At 35.1% G+C, this 21,196-nt stretch overlaps 1 protein-coding gene across 3 annotated transcripts in view; it reads right to left on the bottom strand.

The window, feature by feature from the left end:
• Nucleotides 1-21,196, bottom strand: part of ARIH2 (ariadne RBR E3 ubiquitin protein ligase 2) — a 61,626-nt gene that overhangs the window by 35,328 nt on the left and 5,102 nt on the right. For all 3 annotated transcript variants that reach the window (XM_074197892.1, XM_074197891.1, XM_074197893.1), the window contains 2 exons: nt 19,954-20,017; nt 17,657-18,010 (listed from right to left, as the gene is read on the bottom strand). In XM_074197892.1, the coding sequence (XP_074053993.1) occupies nt 17,657-17,911 (255 nt within the window). In that variant the 5' untranslated portion in view covers nt 17,912-18,010; nt 19,954-20,017. The remainder of the gene's footprint in view (nt 1-17,656; nt 18,011-19,953; nt 20,018-21,196) is intronic.

The raw sequence follows: 21,196 nt of genomic DNA, 5'->3' as shown, positions 1-21,196 counted from the left end.
CCGTGAATAGATTGTACCTCTAGAGACCCAGCCTATGGGTTGAAGGAGAAGGGGGCTAAGGGAGTGGGACTGTGATTAAGATCTATAAAAACTTGATTTTCTTTGCCTCAGGATGGCTCTCTGACTGAGAGTTCACAAATATATAAACTTTCCTTTGCTCAGACCAGTCTCTGAGATTTTATCACATACAGTGGGAAGGAGTTATTTTTATACATCTGAATTAGATGGTCTAGCTATATATTTTATTCATTAAGTTCAGTGTCTTCCCACACTTTCATTTCCCACATATACACAAAGACCCCTATATCCAGTCCTAATCTCATTTTGCATGCTTCTTGGTCAGACATGTTTTGGTTTATAGCACAGCTGATATGGTAGTTTTATACAGTTGTTTCACTTCTCCTATGTGCCCTCTCTCCCTTACTAAACTCCTTATAGTCTTACTTCTATCTTCTCATCAGTGCTCAGAATTCTACTTTACAAATAATAGCTCAAAAAAATGTCTGTTGATCCACTACAGGAATAAAGGTGTTTCTAGACTGGGCCTATCTCGGACCTAACTAGAGTATCATTCTTCCCTGAGTGAATGCACAATTGAGCTGTGACTCTGAAGGCTAGAAAATCTCTGGACAGGTTATGATTTTCATTCAGAGGAGAATGAAAGCTGTCATCTTCAACCATTTCCTGTAAGCCCTTTGAGGTTCCCTGGTTAAGTGAGAGGGCTTTAAACTTGAAAGACTGTGGAACTACTTAATGTGCATAATTTACAACTGCCATATGAAAGCAATGAAAAAATGTACTTTCACAAAAAATTTATTAAAATCATGAACTAAATCTTATTAACCATAGAAGAAACTAATATCTGCTACAATGATGAGAATTATAAATTCATTTGAGGTTATTCATATCACATTTTAGAGTTAACTGATAAATATGAAAAAATACAATGAAGTATATTTATATTCTGTTACTAAATATAGTTTAACCAGACAAATGTAAAAAGATAGCTTGTTCTATATCTACATTCTTCAAGTAAAGTCTCTTCTCCTAAAGATTTTACAACCAAATAATGTTGCTACAATCATCTAGGTTTTAGCTAATTTACAGAACCACAAATTCCAAATCATACTTCTTTCCAGGCACAGCACAGAGCTTTGCATATAGTCAACTGCTTAATATTTGCTAAAGGTAAGAAGTCTCCCCTACCACAGAGTCTAGTAGATAATAAACAATCATAAGTAGGCATGTGAATATAAAGGAAGATTTAAAACCCTTAATGTTTGTCATGTTAAAATATACTAGATATATCACATAATCATACCACTATTCTACAAGGCAACAAACTTAAGATGTATTGCTGGAGAGATCTAGAAAGAGCAGAAATTTGTTTTAATGAAATCTAGGTTGCCCACATCAATACTTTCTAAACAAAAAACATATTTTAGGCTATATCCACTCAAATGTTTTGGGATGGAACAAACTTGTTGAACACTAAGTTCTCTAAGCAAATACAATGAAGTAACTAGTAAATAAAGTAAACTATTGTGGTTTCAAAACCTGATGTGAGCTTCCCTACATTCATCTCTGTTAAAGTTCCTCTCTTCCTTCAACTTCACTTTACCCATGAAACCATTCCTGATTTCCATCAGGTGCAAAGTCATCTCATCTTTCTCTCTTAAAATTTTTTTTCTCATAGCACTTTTCCTGGACCTTAGCATATCTATAGTACCCAATATCAATATTATTTCATTGTGTGTATGTGAGAGAGCAAGTCAATCAATCTTTACTAAATGTCTATTATGTTCCAAGTCGCTGCTTCTACCTATATATCTTATCTAGCTATATCTATCTTTATAAGATGTATATCTTATATATAATAGATCAAATATATTCTATCTATACATATGTCTCTATAGATAGACCATAAATATATATATATACACACACAAATATATACACACACACACACACACACACACACACACACACACACACATATATATGTCTGCATGAAGCAGAAAGTAAAGATTTATTGACTTAATTAGGGTTGACCTTTGCCTGACATATTACAATGGTTTTTCCTCCCATTGGTTATGTTTTTCAGATATATCATAAGATCAGAAAGCTGAGTTGTAAGAATCATATTTTCCTGTGAAAACACTTAAATTCTTTCTTTCCAGTTAAGTTCCTTGGATTTCAGCCACCTTTGCAATGGTGCAGCTCTACTGTTTCTAAAGCTTCAATGAGGGACTCCTAGAAATCAAGGGTCAGATTTATAACTGTTATAAAATTTTAAGACCTGTAGTGTTATCTTGTCTATAAAATTTTTAATTTTTTTCTTCTTTCAAAAATTAATAATTCCTTGTCCTTCAATTGGAGAATGGCTTAACAAACTGTGGTATATGTATGTCATGGAGTACTATCATTCTATTAGAAACCAGGAGGGATGGGAATTCAGGGAAGCATGAAGAATTCATGGAAGGCTCATGGAAGGATTTGCATGAACTGATGCTGAGTGAGATTAGCAGAACCAGAAAAATATTGTACACCCTAACAGCAACATGGGGGTGATGATCAACCTTGATGGACTTGCTCATTCCATCAGTGCAACAATCAGGGACAATTTTGGGCAATCTGCAATTGAGCATACCATCTGTATCCTGAGAAAGAATTATGGAGTTTGAACAAGGACTAAATACTATTACCTTCAATTTAGGGGGGAAAAAAACCATCTTATTATGTAATTTTGCTATCTCTTATATTTTATTTTTCTTCATTAAGGGTATGAATTTCTCTCTCATCACATTCAACTTAGATCGTAAAGACTAACAGATTAACTTCTGCAGGGGGGGTGGGGGGGAAGGAAGCAAGATTAGGGGGAACATTATAGAACTCAAATAAAATCTTTCTTTAATAATGTCTAAATTAGCTTTTCTGATGCCATTTCTATATCTCCAAGCAGATTACAAATATGTCAATTGAGATTTTTCAAACTGTAATGATGCTAACTCCACTTAAAGTTTAGGGGGAAAAATTTCTGGTTCAAGTAGCTTGAGGTAAAAGGTTTTTTTTTCCCAGTCAAAGGATTTGGAAATTTAAAGTCAATTATGTTCAATTTTCCATTTTTTTTAATTCACCTAAGTTATTCAAACATTCATCATATGTAAGATTTGAGGTTAGGTGCTAATAGAGAACAGAAAAGACATAGTCCCTGAAACATACCCCTAATTACTCTTCCTGAATATCCAACCAGTCAACAAGCATTTATTAAGCAAGCACTTATTCTGTGCCACTATACCATTGAGAACATTTGCTTAACCTTTTCCAGATCTACTGGAAAATTTAAAACCAAAAGCTAACTTCAGTTGCTATTAGTTGTAATACTAAGGCAATTGGAATGATAGGCATCTTTATCAACTACGACTCACAGATGATATACTAATGTACTTACTTTTTTTTAAGTCAGAATATAGTTTTTCTAATCAATAAGAGTATTTAATTAAAGATGGTAAAATGAACAGCTTCTATTATGTCTACTAGCCTACTTCTAGTCTTAATCTCTCTTATTTTCAAGGAAAAAAACTAACAACCTTACAAATAGATTAAAAAAAAATCTGCCCACCAAACTTGTCACCAGCCCTTCCCACACTTACCAATGTCATAGTGATGATACATCTGATGGCAGTGAGCATCAGTGGCCTGAAAAAATACAGGTTGTAGTTTCAATTTTTATTAAAAATTCTTACTTGCCAACTGCCTGAATTCTTTTAAGTCTACATCTTTTTTCCATCCCACGTCTTGTGTTATTGCTACGTAACAGCAATGCTTTGTAACAGCTTCTTAGCTTAACTAGTAATCCGAGGTCAATTTATGAGGTAAACTGTGGTTGATAAGGAAGCTGTGTTGGACTAGAGCCTAGAGTATACATTAAAGATCTGGAAGATAAGGTTAAATCAAAGATGTTAAGTTCCTTGTCTGTAAAATGAAGATGGCCTCTAAGGTTCTTTCTATGATCCTATGAATAGGAACGAGCATTTGAATTGAGGAAACAAGATTGAAAAGACAATCAACTGCTGTGATCTAAGAGGATGGGCCAAAATTGAGAGGACTGAAAATTAGAGAAGACAAATAGAAGGATTAAAGAAACGATGAGAACAGGAGTAGAACAGAAAAAGGAAAGGTGACATTTAAGACACAGATGAACTTGATAGGAAGTTAAGAAGAAGACAGAATGGTGTGAAGGATGATGAGCCCCTGGTGCCCTTCCATTGCAAGTAAGACATGAAGGTTTTATGAGAGGACATGTCTTAGAAAATTAAGAAGGTATTTATCAAGTATAGTTCATTTATTCTTTGGATAAAGGAACAAAACTGAACTATTAATCATAACTCTGTTTCTACTTTCTTTCCAATGCCAGGAAGAAATAATACAAGAATGTTTTGGTAGAATTACACTTGTGAATCATGCCTAAAGTATTCATATAACACATGCATTTTTTACATGCTACAGATAAGATATTAGAAAAAAATGTGAATATTTTCAAAGAATACTATCTCTCCTCAGTCCTGACAACAACTGCAACCATGCACTATGCTCAGTACAAAACAAAATACTCACTACAAGGTTATTTATACAGAAAGAAATTTGAGATCATAAAAAAAAATTATCTTTCTTTAGCTATAGAGGGGATCATCTCCCAAAGATCAAAAGTATTTTACAACTGCATTATCATTCCAATCCTTTGGGAAATTCCTAGCCCAAAAGCCCACTTCAAGTCCCTTCTCAAATTCCAATGAGAGGTATCCTAGAGAAAAAGGTTGATGAATTTTTCAATCATTGTGAGGAAGAAGGGAGAGGTATAACTAAAAGATTTACTTTTATTTAGGGGAAAAAAGTGCTATCTGAAAAAGTTTTGTGCCATATTAAAGATAATTTACCTTCTTTTCATAATGCACAAATTAGTAAAAAATTTTGGAAATTTCTAAAGCTCTTTAAGTTTTATAAAATATTAAGAATTGAAAATATCACTCCCATTAACTCAAGCTCAAAGAAATAAAATACCTTGCCTAACAAGGGGTTATACATCTAGCAATTGCTGGGGTAGGGGTCTGAACTCAAGGCTTCTAATTACAAGTTCAAGGTTTGAACTAAGATATTCTTTGCAGCAAGGAAAATTGCCATGAAAACTTATTACTTATAAAGCTATGTTTATATACGTCTTTACAAGAACAAAAGGGATTCAAAAACCTGCTGCTGTTGATGCAAACAATAACAAAGAGGAAACACAGGCAATAAACCAAATACTCCCTTGCAATAACAGCTCAGGGCTCTTGTAGGAGGAAATGGAAAGAAGTAATAGCCATAAAGGCCTACTCACTTTCTGAAGGCAAAGGCCAAACTTGCTAAGCATGTACACATTCACTTATAAATTGTCACAGGGAGCAATATCAGGACAGAGAGGAAACATTTTGGTCACTCTTTCCAACTGTATTAGGCCTATGGAAATTAACATTAATTGCTTAAAAATATGTATTCTATGAAGTAAGGTGAAGGAAAACAGCTCCTTAAGCTAATTTACCCACTGAATTCTTTTAAGTTTATATTTTTTTATAAGTCTACAAATTTACATAGCTGCTTAAACCCATATTTATCTAACATAAAGAGAAATTCAAGTATTCTCATGAAATTGCAAATAAAAGTTCTAAACCTAGAACTCTTTCTTTACTGCTAATCTTTATGTATCTAAAAATTTAAAGTAATTCTGAAGAAAATTTCAAATAATGGCTCTTTTATTGAAATCTAACACTTTTTCTTTTAAATCTAAAGTTTAGAAACATGAGCTGGATGGCATACACCAGATGAAAATAAATGCAATTAAATTCTATCAGATGTTTTGTAATCAGAATTCCTTCCTGTTGCAGTGAGAGTTTGCATTAAAGAAAAACTGATCACGGGAGTTAGGGGAAGAGGGACAGGAAGACAACATACTTGGGATATCTGAAAACAACTAATGAGAAACTGATCTCTCAGGTATTTTTACTTTAAGAGAGAAAGAATGAAGTTAAACAAAGGAAGGGCAGCCAGATGACACAGTGAATAGAACAGTGGCCCTGGAGTCAGGAGGACCTGAGTTCAAATCTGGCCTCAGACACTTAATAATTCCCTAGTTGTATGACCCTGGGCAAGTCACTTAACCCCACTGACTTGCAAAACAAAAACCAAACAAATCAAAAAAAGAGTTAGAGATAAGAAAGTCGATCTATTTCTATGATCTTCCTATATTCAAGAAAGCTTTTCAATTTCATTGGCCTTTCCAATTTTTAATAATCCAGCAATAACAGGACTACTATAACTCACATCATAGTCTCTGACTCTTCTCAGCACATTAGTGCTGTACAATCTAGCAAAAAATGAAAAGTTGTTCTGCTTTATTCTTTTCCATGGACAATTTTGAACAAATATTTGCAAGTAAGGTCCTATGAAAGGGGGATATTGGGAATAGAAATAATAAAAGGGAATTCCTTGCCAATGGAAAAGTAATAATTTGGTGGTTGAGAAAAGATTGATATTTCTTGAGTTTGCTGTCAAATATACATGCTCTAATATAAAAATTTCAGAATAAAGCCTTCCTAGTAGAAGTGTTATTTCAATTGCTTGTGAAAGGGGAGGCCAAAATTTTGAGAGATTTAAGGTCAAGGAGGAAAAAGGATTTTCAAAACAGGAAAAGGACATGAAAAAAAGACATAGAAAGGTACATTTAGGGAATGGAAAGTAAAGTGAAGCTGAAAAAGATATGGGCATATTGGGGCTAGACCATGGAAGATCTTGAATGTCAGATAAGGAGTGTGAAGAGCTACTTAAATTTTTTGATCAATAAGAGAGTTATGACTAAAGCAGCACTGCAGAAAGGTTTATCTAACAAGAGCTTAGCAGGATGAAGTGGATCAATCAATAAACAAGCATTTATTAGGCACCTCTAAGCACTAAAGGTATAAAGAAACAAAAAAAATTGTGCCTGCCTTCAAGGAGCTTACATTCTATCTGGGAAACTATACATACATACATACATATATATATATATATATATATATATGTGTGTGTGTGTGTGTGTGTGCAAGTACATACTAACTATATTAAAAACAAATACAAAAAGGCACTAATAGCTGATAATAAGCTGATAAGGAAAAACCCTAAAGTAGGGTAATTAAATTTGAGTTCCCCCTCCCCCAAGTAAAAAAATAAAAGAAAAAAAATTCGTATAACAATATGCATAGTTAAGGAAAACATTTGGCTGTGCCTAAAAAAATCTAAATCTGCACTGCAGTCTAAGACATCACCTCTATGTTAGGAAATGGATAGCATGGGAAACCAGAATTCTAAGAGGTAGATTAGGGAGAAATCTGAAGACTAGGAAACCAGAAAATTTCTTGACTGTAGAGATCCTTAAAAACTTTTTTTTTGTATCCCTCAAACCTTCTAGTTTATATTAGACACAGGCACTCAATAAATATTTGCTGACTTGATTAATTAGCTTCCAGTAAAGTCTACTTCTTGGCCATAAGACTTTCCAACATGGTAAGATCTGCCAAAGCTTGCATAATATAAAGCCCAAAGTCACCTTCACATCTCAATAAGGTATCAGTAGCTTATCTCAGCTAAATTTGAAAAGTATCCTTGGCAGATTGACTACCGTGTGATTAATTTTTTCTGTTAGAGCAATTCATTAAGACCAGCTAAAAAAAAGCTTGTGTGAAGGAGCTCCAAACTATAGCACAAGATATATTCACATCATAAAATAATGAATTCTGACAAATTATACCTTTTTTTATTCAATATTGAAATACCAGAAAACTACTATTTATAGAGTGAAGTAAAATTTAGTCATAAAGAATCAACACATTTCACTACTTTTACAAATTAGACTGACTGTCCCTCAAGTTGATTTTTGGGGAGCAACAATGAAAATAACTAAATTTTGCTTTGGTCAGAATTCATGGATTAAGAACTAGAAGTATAGGTGGCAGCTAGGTGGCGTAGTGGATAAAGCACCGGCCTTGGAGTCAGGAGTACCTGGGTTCAAATCCGGTCTCAGACACTTAATAATTACCTAGCTAGGTGGCCTTGGCCAAGCCACTTAAACCCATTTGCCTTGCAAAAACCTTAAAAAAATAATAATAAAAATAAAAATAAAAAAAGAACTAGAAGGAACTCTAGGCCCAAGCCCCTCATTTTAAACTGAGTACCAGGTATTAAATGAATAAGACAAGGTTCTCTGAATCCAAAGTCAAGACTCTAATTCACTATAAGAGGTTGCCTCCAGTAGAACCAAATTTGTTGGTGCAAAGAAAATAAGCCTTCTAGACTTCTTGTGATTTCTTTCAGTTAGTTTTCCCAAATGCCATCAAAAAGGTATTACATAATGGGGCAGCTAGGTGGTGCAGTGAATAGAGCACTGGCCGTGGAGTCAGGAGGACCTGAGTTCAAATTCGGTCTCAGACACTTGATAATTACCTAGCCTTGTGGCCTTGGGCAAGCCACTTAACTCCATTGCCTTGAAAATAAAATCTAAAAAAAAAAAGATATTACTTAGCATTCCTCAGGTCAATCAATGTCTACTTCAAGCATCCTATGGAAGGCAGAATTCCTGGACAATATCTCCCACACACTCTCATTATTTTTTTTAATTACTTAGGAAATTGCATTTAATAATTTCAAATTTAAATTCTTCATACTTACTTTAACATGAGGATCTTTGATAGTCTAGGAGAAACTATCTTGAGAGGTTAGATGCTGCCCTGCACTTCAATCCTCCTTGCTTTCCTTCACTCTCAACTCCTCCCTACAACCTTCCCCTGTCCTTTGAGAATGAGATAAGTTTTCCCCCCTCAAACCTTTCTCAACAGAGCAGAATGGACAAGGGTTTGGATAGAAAGATTTTTCTACATTTAACAATGGCAATTGCTCTGCCAATAAATTAGTCATTATGTAAATTAGCCATGTAGTCAAAGGTAAGAGGTACAACAGGATTTACTAAAGATAAAAATAGAAAAGGCTATATCCCACTTTTTTTATCTAAAATTACATTTTACTTGTTTCTTTCTCCAATTTGTTTTTTGTGAGGAAAAACAGATGAGGAGACAGGAAGTAATAAATTTACTCATAATTCATTCTTTTTTTGAAAATTTTTTTAATTTTTAGTTTTTTTTTGCAAGGCAATGGGGTTAAATGGCTTGCCCAAGCTCACACAGCTAGGCAATTATTAAGTGTCTGAGGCTGGATTTGAACTCAGGTCCTCCTGACTCCAGGGCCAGTGCTCTATCCACTCATCCACCTAGCTGCCCCTTATTATTCATTCTTAATAATAATAGTAATTACAGCTAACATTTATATAGCATTTACAAAGTACCAGTCAATGTGCTAAGTGCTTTACAAATATCTCATTTGATCCTCACCACAACCCCAAGAGGTAAAATGCTATCATCTGCCCCATTTTACAGATGAGGAAAATGAAACAGAGATTAAATTACTTATCCAGAATTAATTACTTAATCAAGAAGCTAATTAAGTGTGTCTGAGGCTGGATTTGAACTCCAGACCACTTAACTCCCCATTTTGAAGCACTAAACAGTGAAAGCAGAACTGCTTCGCAAACAATAGGAGACCAAGTTTATGTGATTCTTAAGAGAGGAATGGAACAAAATTGCTAAAAGTTTCAAAGACCCTTTAACATCGTTTGAAATCTAGAAACAAATTACAAACCAAACAACTAGGGAATAACTGAGCATATATGAGTTATGTATGATTATAAATGTGCCAAATTCAGAAAAACATCAAAGACTTGCATAAAAATGATGCAAACTGAAAAAAAACCTAGCAAAAATAAGAACACGCGCACACACACACACACACACACACACACACACACACAGTGACCTATAAGGATATGACACGAGCCAAAACTGAGATGCAACAAAATTGGTCAAAATTAGCAACAAACTATCAAAGTAAAAGACATGGTTACCTGCTTAGTGGGAGCAGGGAGGACGAGAGAGAGAGAGAGAGAGAGAGAGAGAGAGAGAGAGAGAGAGAGAGAGAGAGAGAGAGAGAATATGAAAGTAAAGAGTCTATTGTATGAAAACAAATCATAGTAACAAAATTTTGAAAAACGAAGTTTGCATTTCAAGTCTGTTGCCCAACTGATAAACATAGTAATATCTCAAGATTCAAATTTGCAATTAAGTAAAAATGTCTTCTCTGGGAAGCAGTGAATATGACAAGTATAGAGCCATGAATATGATAAGGCACTCAAAACTTGTTCAGGATGATGACCTTTTAAAGCTGGCAAGAGAAGGGAAATTCCAGCACTGCAGTTGGCCTCAAAGTATGACCCAATGTTTCTAACAGCCTCCTCCCCCTCACCCCCACAAGGCATTGCCCTTCCTTAGACTTGGGATAAGGATAGTTTAGACAGGCCCAAAATATGGTAAGAAGTAATCACTTCTGAATCATAGAATTTAACCTCTACTTAAAAAATACCTAGAAACCTTTGCCAAATCAGTAGTTTACTCACAAAAAGATACAATCTGTGACTTCAAAGACACCTGGATATGAAATTTAATCTAGTCAATCCAAGCAACAGGGAAAATTCACTAAGAACAACTCATTAGTCCCTCTTTAAAACCCTCCTTCTTCAAGCAAGTCAGGGAATGGAGCTACATACATAAAAGGGGATATGTGTTAAGACCTCATATTGCTTCACAGATTAAATGATAAGGGAACAAAACAGAACAGATGGTTCTAAACATGGGATTACTGCTATCCTACCCAGTCCTACATTTCATTCTACTTGTCCTCAGATTGTTAGATTTTCTTCTAAAATCATGGCCAGAAGTTGCAATTTGTCTACAAGTGTAAAAATGTTTAGTGGAAAGGGAAAAAAGGGAATTATAAGAGATTTTCCCAATTATAATACAGTTAAAAACAAATCTATAAAGAAAAAGTAGCAAGACAAGGCATTCTAGAAAACTTTTTCCATTCTATTAAGTTTGGTCAGAAATCAACATAGAAATATATTCTTGTAAAATCTGTTACATATCTTGTTAGGTAGCAAAATTCATACTAGAAAAGAGAAACTAAAGGAAATTTTTTAATATTTTCTAGGTTCTGTTTTATATTTACATGCAATTCTGGATTTACAAACTGAGACTTTAGCACAGTTCTGATATATGTAGATACTTTAAAATTTATTCTCAGAATTCAAAAGAGGTAATAGAGTAATTCAAATACTAGCTCTGCTGCTTACAACTTGTGTGAACTTGAGAAAGATACTTCATATTTCAATAAATAGTCAGTACAATAAAGTATTTAATGCAAGGCAGTAAAAGGAAAGCCTTATATTCTACATATAAAAAAGGTATGGAAATAGAAGTTAAACTGAAGGAGAAAAAACTAACAACTGAGGAAAATAGAAAAAGTTTTACATTCGGAGTAGGTCCCAAACTAAGCCTTGAATTTCTAAGAGACAAAGGAGCACATTCTAAGCATGGGGAACACCTTTGCTTGGATATGACATTCCTAGTTTGGGATTAGCCAATATCCTATTGGAACCAGGACAAAGTTCATGAAGACAGTATTATGAAGTCAATCTTAAAAGATAGGTGGGAACCAGATTATAGAGGGCATTAAACTGCAAGTTGAAAACATTTTCTTTTATCCTAGATGCAATATGGAGCAATTATAGATTTCTGAAAGGAGAACAGATGATCTATGCTTTAGGAATATTATTTTAGCAACTGGATGAAGGATTGACTGGTAAAAGAAAAAACCAGAAGGACCTATTAGAAAGCTATTGCAATAATTAAAGAATGAGGTGATGAAAGGGTGAGGACTAAGGAAGGTGTTAAAAAGAAGAGGTCTGAGTCAAAACAACTGCAAGATTGTAAACCTGGATATTTGGAAGAATGGTGATATCATTTGGGGTGTGGAATAAGGGAGAAAAAGTGCTGGCTAGCCTCTATATTCTTAGCAAAAGGTGAGATTCCTCTGCTGGGAGGAAGAAACAGGAGATATTGATATCCTAATGGGTATAAGAGAGAAGAGACAATTTGGGATTGAAGTTGTGAGTATGCAACATCAATCAGGGAACAATAAAAAGATTGTTATGTAGCAACAAGGGCCCAATTCAGATGAAAGGATATAAATTTGTAATGGATCCAATTAACATACTTACATGGACTTTCTCCAACAGTTTTCAGGAATATATACGATGAAGGCAAAAAATAGATGGTTTCAAGGTATGGCTAGTGACAGAAAAAACAGACAAGGAATGCAAGGACAGAAGATATAGTATAACAGAACAAGATTATAAAGGGTAAGAGTAATAGACTGAGATAAGGGATGGGATAGATGAATAGAAAGTCACAATAAGCAAAAGAAAAAATAAAAAAGGAGGGATAGAAAGCCATAAGGAACAGAAAGAAATTTCAGAATTCAAGATCATGACAATAACACAGTTATGGGTAAAATATAGATTTAAGAATACAAGCATGGGGCGGCTAGGTGGCATAGTAGATAAAGCACAGGCCTTGGAGTCAGGAGTACCTGGGTTAAAATCCAGTCTCAGACATTTAGTAATTACCTAGCTGCGTGGCCTTGGGCAAGCCACTTAACCCCATTTGCCTTGCTAAAACCTAAAAAAAAAAAAAAAAAGAATACAACCATTCCTGTGGGTGGGTTAGATGGAAAGAAGCTTTAAGTGAAGGGAGTAAAGAAGGTGAATAACATAGGGGGTCTGACTAGCTGCAGGGATATCAACATGTACAAGTTCCCCAACATGAAGGGGTTGATGTTGATAAGAAAACTACCAGGTATTAAATTCCTTAAGAAAGAAGGGAGAATGTTCCTGCAGACCAGTGGATGATTAGGAAATATAAACAAGAATTTGTACTGGTCAATAAACAGATGGAACAAATCTCAAAGGAGGAGATATTGTTGACTAACAGTGGCAAAAGAAGAGCTTAGAAGTGCATATGAGAAATAAAATGCAGGCCTCTATTCAGTGAAATGGGAAAGTATCAGAGAAGGTAGTCAGGAATGAAGCATTTTTTGGAGGAAACTAGGCATCCATTATTGACTAATAATGGAAAGAGGGTGAAGTGAAGAAGTGATCAGTTTCTTCATTTGTCAAATTAGAGATGATCTCTAACATCTCTTCTAACTCTGCTACCATCTTATTCAGAAATTCACAATAATTTTCTCTTATGTAAAATAATTTTAAAAATATTAAACTCTTTACATTATTTTGCAATTTAAGGACTTTACTGTTTTTAAAATAAAAACCAAATACTACAATCTGGTATTTAAGTACCTCCAAATCTGACCTCAATTTAACTATCACTTCATTCTTTCTAAATACATTACCCATGTGTCTTCCTCCTCTCCCTTCCAAATAGCATGCTCTTTCCTACTGATGTATTTTTATTCATTGTGGAGTTCAGCCCAAACTCTCTATGTCTTACTAGACCAACCCTAGTGATCCCACAGGGATTTTTCCCTTACATTGCTCTGAACTGTTCTCTGGTTTTCCAAAAAAACACATCTCTTTCCAACTCAATCATAAGCAGGTTGAAGACAAGAACTGTGTCTTCTTTCATATTCACTACAACATCTTCAGCAGTGCAAAGGGGGGCACAATTGAACAAATATTTCTTGAATGAAAGCTGCTATTTCTGAACAAAGAGTCTTTGCTTCACCTAATGCTTTCTTTGCAAGATATACCCTTCAGAAAGCCTTCCTTTAATGATGCAGATTTCAAGAGTGCTACTATGTTCATGGCCTCACTGGATGATTTTGAAATTTCTCCATGAATAATTACTGCACACTTGAGATAAATGTCAGAACTATCAGTCAGTTCTTACTGAAAGGGTTTCCCTGTTCTCATATAGTACAGTATATATTATTGACAATATGAACTACATTTATGAAAGAAGTATAATACATCAAATAATAAAACTCGATGACTAAATTTTTTAGAGGCTCCTATATGGTCACACAATAGAATGTTTCCTCCTTCCTCAAATATAACACCTCAAATACCAATACTGGCTAAGAACTCAGTCTTTAAGAAAAGTAACATACAATGATGAAATGGTTCACTGGTATTGGTCTTAAATTCCAAACATGCTCTGAAAGATAAGCATATTAAAGAAAAGATTCATAAGTCCACATAAACTTGAACCCACACATGTAGAGCTGGGAAAAAGGTCCACAAAGAAAGACAAATTTCTTCATAACCAGTCTCACTGGAGCAACAGGCTTTTTACCAACCTCCACCTCTGAAATCCCTCACTTCACCCTATGATCTCTGGTCCTTTCTCCTTCAGAAAGCCGATTGTGGTCATCTTGAGTTTCTAATGTTAATACCCCACGTACAAAACCATTTTTCCTACAAAAAAAAAAGAAAGCCGATTGTGCATAGTCCTTCTGACTCTTCCTAAAGATGCTTCTAAGCTGTAGAGAGATACTTTATCCAAGGCAAGGTCCCTCACTACATAAGTTCGCCAATAGAAGGTGAGCTATATTTACTACTGCCTTCTTTTTACAAGAACTGATCTGGGAGTAGGTATTTAACAAGTCAAAGAAGTTATTTTTTCTTTCCTTGAACACCAAGCCTATTTCCCTTTTTACCTTATTTACTCCACCTATTTCTAGTCTTCACTCTTCTGTCTTCCCTTTGGCAAATTTCCTCAATCTCTTTTCTCTTCTTAGCCCACCTCCTATTTCTTATCTTTAAACAAAAGGGGCAGGACACCATTCTACAAGCTAAGATTTGGATGACAGACCTGCCAAGTCCATCAGGTGTCAGTGATGTCAGGAAAGATTTACTTTGATGGAATAGAAAATAGTGCTGGATTTCAAAATCTGGGAAGATGGATTCAAATCCTAGTTCTGCCATATCCTATCTGTATAATCTTGAGGATTAGACTAGAGGATTTAGAGGGTTTCTCCTAATACTAAATCTGGAATCCTGTGTGACTGAATGATTTTAACTGTTTAGTTACCCTGGTAATTAAAAAGGCAGTGGATTAAACATAGGTCAAGGGACCCATGACTGAATCCCATTCTCATGGTTATGATGTCTGTAACCTTGGACAAGTTACCTCCCCTCCCTCATAGTTTTCATCTGTAAAAGGAGGAGGTTGGACCAAATGGTCTTGTAAGGATCCTTAAAGCTCTAGATCAGACTCACCTAATTTCCAAGCTCCATCCAAGTTTCAATCTGAACAGCAACCTGGGATATGAAAATGTAAATAATAAAAGCAACTAACTCTAGGGAATCAATGTTGTATCATACATCCTAGATTTAGACCTGGAAACAACTTCAGAGTTCATCTTGTCCAGTCCTCTTGTTTTACAGATGAGGAAGTTAAGACCCAAAGTAACAGGAAAAAGAAGCAGCAGGGTTAAGTTTCAAACTCAGATCTTTTGAGTCCAGTATTCTTTCTACTGTACCACACAAATACTTGCTGAACAATTATACTGTGTCCAGCACTGTACTGCCTTTATGAAAGATATCAAAAAAGTAAAGTTATCTAGTTGGAGAGATAAAGTCTCTATAAGTTAATCAATAAAACGGTAATGCCAAAAACAAAAGTGACAAAGCCACGTGATCAATGTCCAAAAAATGGTTACTAGCACCACATGCTATATTCCTGAGGAAGAAGCTATTGCTTTAAGCTGAAAGAATCAGGGTCAAATGCAGCACCTGTTTTATGAAGACTATTCTAGTTTCCCTTTTAAGGGAGCATCACTCATCAGATGATGCTGAAGTGAACTCCAAGGCATAGGGGAGCACAATACTTTACTTGAATTTAGCCAGAAATTGTATCCTGTTTCCTCTTATTATCAATCCAGTTGTTTTTATTCCATTTTATAGTTTAAAAGTGCTTCATCACATTTTCATTCATGGACTGAATCTCTAGGGTGGTGTGAGTTAGGCCTGGATTAGAACAAGGTGAAAGAGGAACTTCAGTTAAACTATGAAATGGACAAGACTTAGAAATATTCAGAGAAGACAGCTATTCCTTGTAATGAATAAAGTACATATAAAATAAATATAAAGTACCAAAAAACTAACACACACCAGATCTACTTAGCCAAAATGAGATTTACTCTGAGCTACTTGGCTCTCAAGAGTCATGAAAAGGAGATTTATTTACTAAGATCAGAAGATTTTAGCACAATCAGCCACTTTTCTTCCCCTTTAGATCTTTATTCTATGCCTCATTCAGGTCCTAACCTAAAAATAAAGAGAAGCGAAATAGCTTTTAATCTGGGATGGGCAGTTTAAAGAAAAGACCACTATTTTTAATATAGAAATACAACCCTCATATATGAATGAACCCAAAGCTCCCATAGCACTTTCTCTGCAACCTATTATGAGAGACAGAGGCAGAGAGACAGAGACAGAGACAGAGACAGAGACAGAGACAGAGACAGAGAGAGAGAGAGAGAGAGAGAGAGAGAGAGAGAGAATGTTGCCTAGAACACTGATATAATGTGATTGGTCCAGGACATCACACCACCCACCAATGTGTCAGAGGCAGAACTTGAACCTATGTCTTCCAAGCTCCCATGCCAGCTCTAAATCCAGCACACCAAGAACCTTCAACACATCATAATAATTTCCACTTCAATAGTGATGAATGTTATTCACTGAGAACACTTTTTTTAAAAACTCTGAACCCTTCTCTAAGTTGAGAATACCAGGAACTCCATGTGATGCCTAAATTACAAAAATGAAGAAGGCAGGTTATGGAGGGATTTTTTCCCAGTTCAAAGAATTGTCCACATCTGAAGGAGAGTAGTAAGTTGCAAATCAGAAACTTTTCTAAATCATCCTGAAGTTCTAAAGGTCAGCAAGCACCTTAACATATAAACTAAAGAACCAATTTGAAACATTTTATTCATTAACAATTTTATACTCTGATATCATTATAAAATATTAGTAGAGCTAGTTTCCTCTTAAGTCTCCTCTTAAGAATTATTACTAAGACTAACTTAACATAAGTAAAAACCTCTCCTAACAATAAATATTAGTCATCATTTCATGAAATAAGTGAGATCATCAGTCTAGTGCTTGTAATTTTTTAGGGCAATGATAGCTATCAAATCTATTATTAGTCACATAAACAATGAGGTGGAGGATTTGTGATGAGATGGTTTATAGTGAGTTCTACTTTGCTCTTGAAAATTAACCTCATTCACTTTCTGAAACAAATGGCAATACATTTGATTCTTCTAATGCCTTATGCATTTTTGATTTGTCTTCTTTATCACTGTCTTTTTCTAAATTTTAACTAAAATAGTAAAATGAGCTGAGAAACCAAGTGTTCACTTATAAAACACATCAGTGAAAAAAATATATATATTCCAAAAGATGTTTAAACTATGTTTAAATCTTGCTTCCTATACTTTGTGACAAGAAGGAGGAAGCTCACAAACACCCTTCACAACCTGGAATTTCCTTAATACTTATATGAGAATTTCACCTCTAAAATTCAGATTAATTTTACCTTATTTTAAGTAGCCTCTGCCCATCCCTGCCCCCTTTTGCATTTTGGAAATATAGACTCCTGAAATAAACAATTTTGCTCACCTTTAACATAGAGGCCAAATTGGCCATGTGCTCGTTCAGGGTGCCCTCCGACTCCTTATAAGTCAGGCAGGTAAACTGGTATTCCTCTGGATCAAAGGCATCTGCTCCCTGTTGTTCAACATCATTTGCTACCCCTTCATAATAATCCTCTATATCCCCAGGGTCCTCATCCTCTTCCTCGTCTTCCTCCTCACAATTTGGGTCATAGTCCTCTTCGTTGCTGTCAGATCCCTGGCTATTCATGTCCACAGACATTTTAGTGTCCTGCCAAGTTGCAGATCAGGAAAGCAGTTGCTGTTTCCCCCCTCCCCCCAACTTTACTTCTGTCTCAAATGCATTGGGTACTTCTGTCTTCTAAGGGAGGAAAAGGAAAAAAAAAGCATTAATTTTTTTTTTACAAAAAATTGCAGCCAAAAACAGCTTTCATATCCCCAACCCAATAGTATTGCTGTCAATTCTGTAGGAAGCTAAATATCTTATCAAAATGTTCTGGGTCAACTCAATATTTATTGAAATGAAAATTCTGAAGTCAAAAAACAGTGAGCATGTCCTCTGACTTCAGGAGAGGCATAAATGCCTGTCCAAAAAAAATTTTAACTTCCAACAAAATGCTGTTTTCCTAGATTAGAGAAGGCTGAGTTTAGTCTGATACATTTTTTGGCATGAGAAGCAAAGATACCAGGATTTTGTCAATTTAAAATTAAGGGTAAAGCAAAGGAAAAACAAAATGGTCTCAAAAAAACTCATGAAGACAAACTGTCATAAAATGTCCCTACTCCCAAGGGCTATCAAATGACAGGAACACAGGCATAAAAGAGAGGCCTATCCATCACAATAGGCTGCCCACAGAGACAGCAAATTGGGGTTTGCCTAATTTGTTCCTCCTGCTCACTATGACTGCCTCTTCTTGTGGGATTAATAAAGATGGCATTTTAAGGATCAGAATTCCTAATCATCATTACATTCAGAAAAAAAGTACTGGTTTTTAAATATCACACTTGACATTATTTGTAGGGTACGTGAAAGGTTAGTGTGGATAAATGAATGTCATAGATCTCTAACAAGGCTCTGCCATCATCAATACCAAAATGCCCAAAGTGAGGTTCCCTTCCCCTCTCTCTCTCTCTCTCTCTCTCTCTCTCTCTCTCTCTCTCTCTCTCTCTCTCTTTTAACATAAAGTGCATATGAAATGTCAGGAAAAAGATATATATAATCTACTAGTTGCATTATTTAATCCTGAACAATTGAAATTAGTTATGTGAGAAAGGGAAGACAAAGAATATAATTATACTTATTTCAAAGGGTGTAAAGTAAAACAGTAGATTCCAAAAAAAATCAAACTTTCACACTTCTCATAGAACTGAATGCTATATGTAATTATCTATGAAAAAAAGTAGTTCCTGAGCTAGAAAAACAAAAATTTGTTAAGAATAGCAAATAGTCTAATTTTAAATCTCTTCTAGCAGAGTCCAACAAATCTTCAATGATTCATTTCTCTGCAAATGTTCTCTTTTTTAGTGATCATCAGAATAAGAAAATCAGCATACTCAATGAACAATTACCTAATGCCTCTAACTTACATAGTTAAGAACCTAAAGCCCAAGCTTTCTTATTTCACAGCACCACTCCTAACTGGCCAAGAGGCAAGATCACAAAGAACATCTCCCCCTTCACAATGACTTACCCTAGAAATCTGAGTTTGTGTGCTCCCCAGCCCAAACCTGTGATTTCTTTTATATCATAATCTCCTGGTGAGAAAACTTCCCCTCTCATTGCAGGTCAGAACCTTCTCTGCAATTTAGTCTTAGAGCACTGAGTTATTAAGTAATTTGACCAGTCACACATCAAAGACAACACTTGAACATAGACCATCCTAGATTCAAGGTCTCCTACCCAATACTGCAAAGTACATCTCATTTTCATGGAAAGAATTCTCTATCAAACATCATATAAAATGATGGAAAATGAATTTGCAGCATAATTTAATACACAATTTGCCTAAAAGATTATGGACTGACACTTTGAATACAGGGTGTCCCTAAAGTCTTAGTGCTTTTTTTTGAAGATATTAAAGTTTAAAGTTTCAAGCTTTAATAGCTTAAAATGGCACTAAGACTTTTAGGAAAGCCTATATAATATAAACTTATCAGTTGAGTTTGCTATATAACAAATACACAGTTTTAAAGCTCATAAAAATCATAGTAACTATATAGTATTTACAGTTGCTTTTTAATAGAAACAGTTACTAATATTCATCACATTTAAGTAACATAGTAAATAAAATAAGAACCAATTACCAGAGTTTCTTGAAGATTTGTCAAGTAGATGTCACCCAAACACTTTATACTGTATGATTTCCATCTAAAATCAGAAGAGAAGAAAGGATTGTCAACACAATTTATTGAAAAGGCACTAACGATGTGATGTTTGATTCCAGAAACGAAAAAGATCATCTAAAAACAGAGAGAATACAGTGAAAATGCTCTTCTATAGCTCTAACCCTGTCTCAATTCTCCTTTTCTGGATCTTCCTCCAGGTGATGCCCCCAAAGGCATGTTCTGGGTTTTCCTCTCTTCTTCCTCTATATGAGGGGTTCTTAACCTGAGTCAATGGGTCAGTGGACAGATTTCAAGGGATTTATGGACTTGGATGAGGAAAAAAAACAATCTACTTCTATTTCAATAAAATTGGTTTCCTTTGTAATCTTATATATTTTATTTTATGCATTTAGAAACATCATTTTATGAAAGAGTCCACGACACAAAAAAGGATAAGAAACATACTCAAGGTTAAAGAACTATCTTGCTTAGCAATCTCAAGTGTAACTATGTCTCTAGTTTCATATTTCCAATTACCTAATAGACATCTCAACCTCAACCTATTGAAAAATGAACTGCTTATCATTCCCTTTTCATCCTGTTATCCTCCCCAAATGCCTTCGTATTACTGGGAGAGCACCAGCATTCTCAAGATCCTCAACTCTTCTTTCTCACTTATCTCATATACTTTGTCACCAAGACTTGTCATTCCTAACTTCACACAACCTCTTTCTTGAACATCTCTTTTCTGCTCATACAGCCAGTGCCCTGGGGCAGGCCCTTGGCATTTTATACCTGAACTACTTTAAGACTCTGGTAGTTAACTTTGCTTGCACTAAGTTTCTCTCCTCTCAAATCTATTTCCCAACTAAGCTTCCAGTAATTTTCCTAATCCACAGGTCTCTGGGGGAAGGGATTTTCATCCTTTCTTGTGAAAACTCAGTACAAACTAATTAGAAAATTTAGGGTTTAATAAAATGCTTGTTAACTAAGTCACTGGTTTTTGAACACAGAGAATAGCAATTAATAATGGTGCTTTGCACTGAATTTAGACCTATGATTTTACTAACTGGGGTGCTCCCAATGTGGTATTTCTTACAGCAATGCAAGTCAAAGCTTTCTCAGCAACTTGGTCTTAAAGATTTGCCTAAGGGCAACTAGATGGGCAATGGATAGGACCTGAGCCCTGGAGTAAGGGGATCCTGAGTTCAAAAGTGACCTC

The sequence above is a fragment of the Macrotis lagotis genome, chromosome 8, assembly GCF_037893015.1.
Source record: "Macrotis lagotis isolate mMagLag1 chromosome 8, bilby.v1.9.chrom.fasta, whole genome shotgun sequence".
In the NCBI taxonomy this organism is placed as follows: domain Eukaryota; kingdom Metazoa; phylum Chordata; class Mammalia; order Peramelemorphia; family Peramelidae; genus Macrotis; species Macrotis lagotis.
This window is presented reverse-complemented; position numbering and strand designations above follow the sequence as displayed.